The sequence below is a fragment of the Copidosoma floridanum genome, unplaced genomic scaffold (genome assembly GCF_036245765.1).
Source record: "Copidosoma floridanum isolate Cflo_tuat_1 unplaced genomic scaffold, Cflo_Japanese_pri ptg000014l, whole genome shotgun sequence".
Taxonomy (NCBI): domain Eukaryota; kingdom Metazoa; phylum Arthropoda; class Insecta; order Hymenoptera; family Encyrtidae; genus Copidosoma; species Copidosoma floridanum.
The window spans coordinates 2,296,944-2,302,943 of NW_028321891.1; the positions used below are offsets into that span (position 1 = coordinate 2,296,944).

Genomic DNA, 6,000 nt, shown 5'->3' on the forward strand with positions numbered 1-6,000 from the left:
AGCGCCTCCCGAGGAGTGTAACAACAAAGTTTGCCCTCGCACCGCGGGATGCAGATTTCGCGAGGTGTCCGTTCTCCCGGAACTTTTCAAAGTTTCCACGCGCAAAGTTACTCCGCGTACCTACCCCCCGGAGAGATCATACACGGGCGCAACTCTTTCGGATCTTTGGATAATATGCGCTGACGAGGGGAAAAATAAAGCGAGATAAAGGGGGAGCCCCTACCACTACACCCCGCGCTTCACGAGCTATCGACCGGCATCTCTTGTTGCATAATTTAGGGTTGGGAGGGGCTTTGATATTGTAGTGCCGCGAGCTTCGGCATAACAAACCGAGATCGTGCATCCAAGTGCCTATCTGGTGTAAAATGGGTGTGAATGTGATAATACCAAGGGGTTGGTCGGCCCTCGATTTCAGGGGTGCTTTTGGAGCCACTTGGTGTGTGATCTCGCTGCGTTTTGTATTTCTGAGCGCAACTGATTTGATCCGAAGATAATTTTTACAGTACTAATACAAATACGAAGGAGCATTAAAAAAAAAGATAACTTTGACAAACAAGTGTGCATCGATAATTTTCGGGTAGTTTGACAACTTCAGCGGATCATCCTCGCGCACTCGATCGCGAATACCGAATAATAAGTAGTACGATCGAGCCCCCCAGGGGTGAAATTATGTTCGAACTTTGAAATTTCCAGTTTCGCGTGTGTACGTACAGTACCTCGTTAGACGCATTGTACGGCCTAATTATGTTGGAAATTACACGTGAAGTCGTGCTCAGTTAAATCCCAAACTTTTTAATCCGGAAAAAAAGGAAGCTCGTTTGTTTCCCCCCCAAATCTTCATTTTCTTGGATACCGGCATCTCCGTACGAATACACAGATACGCGAACTTGGCGCGCCATTAATTTACATCGAAATCTCGCGCCGCACGTCCCGAGGCGTAAAGCACCGCGCGATTAGTCACAGATGCTACCGCGAAGGCATGCACACAAAGCTGAGCAGCGGGGAGGGCTGCACATTCATCTTCCAAACTGTTATATACAAGGAACGGCTCGAGGGTAATGTGTCGAACACGCACATCTCCCCCCGAGCAGCGACAAACTATTCGGAGCGCAGGGGAAGTCTATTATCGGTGCATCGCTCGGGTTTTATCGCGGATAAGAAGGAGGGAGTTTTGGAGTCTATTAGGCGGCGATTGTGAAAGTTTTTCTACTATATACGTACGTAGGTGTTTGGGCAGGTCATTTGAACTTGGAGCGAAGAAAATATATATTATGCGATGTTCGATCGTGGATTGTGGTGGAATCACTGTATGGGTGAGATGATGAAAATTATAAGTTGAGGAACAACTCTACTAATGAGTTCAGAAAAATTCTTGGGTAATGGAATTCGCGACTCCATATATTTCTAGGATACATTGGTCCGAAGTATTGATGCCCAAAGTGTCGAATAAAACATAACGGAAGACTGATTTTAAAAGTTAATTTCATTTTTAATTTTAAAAAATAATAACTAAGAGTAAAGTAAAAAAATTTTCTTTTTAACGTATGCACGTAACGTAGCTATAATATCGTATCGATGATCCTTTCTTTTAATAATCATCATCAAATTATTTCCTATACTTTAGTATGTTCATAAACATACTTTAATCGTTTTTATATACAGTTACGTCCATTATATCTTTTTACACTGAGTATAAAAAATACAGTGGCAAAAAATGCCTATACGATCTGATTGGCGAAATATCGCCGTCTGAAAAATTAAGTAGAAACAGACGAGTAAAGTAAGACGAGCCGTCGGCAATTGGAGCGACTGTCCTTGAAATCTATAAAATAAATTAAGTTCACCACCACATTGCACTGTCACCCATAACAAGCATTTCCGTCGGAAAATCCATTTTTTGCTAACTTGTTAAGGTGGATTAAAAACTGATCGCAAGTCTCGAACCTACGGATAAAAAAAGTTTGCACCAAAAAAAAAGGCTCACATTTCACCTAAAATCCCAAAGTTGCGTGAACTAAATTTTCTAATAGTCCACTCATAGAAAAACTAAGCTGAAACCAAAAATCGAATCCGCGACTCGCGATTCAGAGGAGCTCAACCCTCGGGCGAGTGATACCTCGGGAACCCCATCGCCGCGCAGGAAGTCAATCAGCCGACTTTTTCATTCAATCGAGCGGCAACTCGTCGAATTCATTAAAATCCCCCCCCCCCTTCTAAGCTCCACAACGATCCGGATGAAACCTACGAAATGACGTATCGGCGAAATCAATATAATATATAGCCACCCAAACAAAAAATACTTACTGCCCCGAATCAATTCGCTCGGACGGGAAATCTAGTGCGGGTATATATATGAAACACACGTGCCAAAGCAAAGCCATTAGATCCAGACGAGCGAGCATCGTAATTGTGCACCAGCATTGTTTTCCGGAATCCACAGACTACTGACCCACTCCGAGCGCGTGACGCTGACAATATAAACGCGTTACACGGCCCCCGCGCGCGAATACAATCGAATTGTCTCGAGACCCGAACTCTCTCTCTCTCTGCAGAAACTACACGAATCTCTCGCGCATACGTAGACCAAGAGGGACGTGTGCAACGACTGCTATTGGTTTAGTTCGCTTTGCTTTACGTGCCCGCGATCGCGAATGTACATACATAGCAGTGGGTTTATTATGGTCGTTGTCTCGCGGGACGCGTACACCTGCATATATAGCCGTACGGTATGGACTGCCCCCGATTATCGGAAATTACATGCGCTGAGCGCACGATCGGATGTGTACACACGTAGCGATGATTTTCGTGCAACGCCGCCGGCGATTATTGAATCAAGCCCGTTTGGACTGCACTTGCAACGGAGATGGAGGATTTTTGAGATTTTAAAGGCAAATTAGTATGTGGTGGTCCGACGTGACGCTGATTTTTCTACTGAAAGCTGCCTTAACGGTTATGAGCCGATCTCTCTGAGCTGTCGGGCTGGACAAAGGGTAATTTTTCTAAACGGAAACAATACCCTATACAACAGTGAGAAATCCAATCGGCGAGGCCAGGCGCGTTAATGCGAATTATCCCTTCAACAATTCGATATTCCTTCGGACGTATTGGGCATATACGGGGGTACGCCATTGTTTCGCGCTCTGCACGGCGGATTCTCTACTAATCAAGCGCGAGCTACCACTTTGGGTTCATATCGACTGTGTGTTGCTCCAATACCGGCTTCGCTTCCGCGGGTTGTAAATGAATGGGACAAAAGGAAGATTGCACTTGAAAATTTGTAATCCTATGTAAGCCATCGATTTTTTTTTAATTACAGAAAGTGACTTGAATGGGACGGGGGTAAACTGACTAATTGCAAAGGGGGGAGGGAATTTAATACCACGCAAGTTTGATGAAATCGATCGATACGTCCAAAAAAAAAAAAAAAAAAAAGTTACGTAGTACAACCTCGTTTGCTCGAAAAAGGCTCGTCCAACGGGGACCGTCCCGAATGGTTTTTCCAATTTAATTTCCATCGACGAGCGGTTCGGACCCGAAGTTAAGATCGATCCAAAGTGCGACCTACATTCCGCATTCCCATTAAAAGTAGAAAGAGAGCAAAAAAAAAAAAAAAATACACGTAGTGCATTTGGGTTATTGTTGTTTTCCACAGAAAATGGACGGGAACAAGGACGGCGTGGTGACCCTAGCCGAGTTCCTCGAGGCGTGCACCTCCGACCCGGACATAACGAGCAACATCACCGCCCTGGAGACGGTCTTCTGACACGCAGCGCTCCGCCGTCTCTGCTCGACCTGGACCTGAACTGACTGCCACATGGGAAAAGGGGGGACCCCTCGGCCGGCCTCTGGAGATCATTTTTGTCCTCCGGCCCCGACACCGAATTTACCCACCGGTGGTGCTCATCGGGGTACTCTGGAACGTGGGTGTGTACGTACCACACGTGTGGCGCGGCGATCGAAAGTCGCCGGCTCGTCCTGGAAACGGGCGCGGGGAGGGGAGGAGGGTGTTGCGGGAGAAATTTTGTGTACATACGTATTTTTCGTCAACGCTTTTAGTTTCAATTTGGAAAATTTCCTTTCAACCCGAGATGGATCGGAATGATGATAAATAAGGACGCCAACGTTGATAAGCTTTTCGCTCTTAATACATATATACAGCTGCGAGCCGGTCGGTGGTACAATTGTGCACAAAATCGTTATCGGAAGAGCGATTCGACGAGGTTCGCTCCGGGAAAGGGGGAAAAATTCAACAATGGGAATCGAGAGATGGCGTGTTTGTACAGGGAGTCTTCGATCACAGAGGGGTGTCTTTGCGAAGTTGATGGAGTTTAACGGTGCCAAATAGTCCAAGGGTTGACCTTAGCTCAGAGCTTTGATTGTTAATCTGCTTCGGTTGGGGATGAAAAGAGGTTGTTGTTCAAAAAAATTTTTAAAAAGTAAAAAAATAAAAAAAAATAAAAACCCGTGTGAAAATATATAATTATGACGACGATGATAATAGTATAAGGTACAAAGTATAATAGGATATTGTATTGGTGCAGCGAGTGGAGGGTTTCGTTGTGCATATTTCGCGTCGTATACATTTTTTATCGGGTAGTTGTATTATTGTATACGTGTGTATCGTAAGTGCGTAGTATTTTTTTATTCGATCTTTTTTTAAGACTTACAAGTAAGTGCAAACAGACGGAAATCCAAAAGTTTACTCAAAGAGGGGAAGCTTTGCCGACGCCAGCTCGAATTTTTTTTTTCTGGAACCATGTGCTTTTTTTTCAAGAAAAATTTTAATTACGTAACCAAAGGCTGTATAGTCCTCCCGTTTTTTTTTTTTTCACGTAGCAAACCCAATGGCTTCCCTTTGCGAACAACTCCCCCATTAAAATATTTTAATCAACGTTGTCCTCGTTAAACGACGGAAAAAAGGTCTTTGTTTTTTTTTACAAATAATGTTCAGTTCGGGAATTTAACTCCACACGCGCGTTTATTTCTAACGAGAAAACGGTGAATCAAATATTACAGTGGCACTCGAGAGCGCAGTGAATTTACGCAATTTTGTTATTATTATTCCGATTATCATTGCTGTAATATTTTACGTATAAGTGTATAATGTAAATTCCGTCGTGTGGGTGTATAACCCACAGACCAAGGCGACGGTCTGTTTCGCTCTCCATTGTGTTGTGCCGATTCGTTCGATTGAATAATTAACAATAAAACTACAACGACCATCAGAATATATACTTGAAAATAGTATGACGCTGTACCGTATTCTAGATCGTTGGTGGACCCTAAACAAAAAAAAATATATTGAGGAAAACGGTGGTGGAAACCGTATATTTATATATGTACGCTAAAGTTGCAGAAGAGAGTAATAAAAAAAGCGTGTTAATAGATTATCGCATTCAGGGTTAATTAAAAAAAAAAAAAAAATCATACAGAAACGAAAAACATTTTTTTTTTTTTTTTTTATTTGTGGTGCATAGTTTGAAAAGTCTGCGAAGATGTATCGTTTGTTATATTTATAGATTTAATACAATAAGCCACGTAAAATTATAAATATATTACATACATAAATATTGATAATATACATATTTATAAGGGGCGATGGCGCTTATTTTTATGAGATAGTTTCACAGTGGAATTTTTGATTAGTAAGAAATGACGGTGTTGGGAACGTAGAATATTCGTTGACTTTTTTTTTTTTTTTTGCAAAATTTATTTTCCTTACAATTTAGCAATTAAAGGACTTTGTGTACCAATGTGTAAAAAATTTTATTATTATTATTGTACCACTGCCTGATTTCGCGCGTATTGAAAAATAAAGTTATATAAAGTAAAACCTATCATTAAGTAAGACCTTATTTATAATTGCAAATATTTTAAGAAAAGTTGAAATTATAAATTTTATACGATGTGTAGAAATTGGAGAACGAATTAAGTTATTTAAAATGTTTATTGACACATTGCGGACGATTCGAATTTTCGTGCTCCAGTTGAAAAATCTTA

General features: G+C 41.9%; 1 protein-coding gene across 1 annotated transcript in view; it reads left to right on the plus strand.

Moving 5' to 3' along the window:
• Nucleotides 1–5,482, plus strand: part of LOC106638234 (A-type potassium channel modulatory protein KCNIP1) — a 64,913-nt gene extending 59,431 nt beyond the window's left edge. The window contains exon 11 of the mRNA XM_023392783.2: nucleotides 3,653–5,482. Coding sequence (XP_023248551.1) covers nucleotides 3,653–3,763 — 111 coding nt within the window. The 3' untranslated portion in view covers nucleotides 3,764–5,482. The remainder of the gene's footprint in view (nucleotides 1–3,652) is intronic.
• Nucleotides 5,483–6,000: the final 518 nt, after the last annotated feature.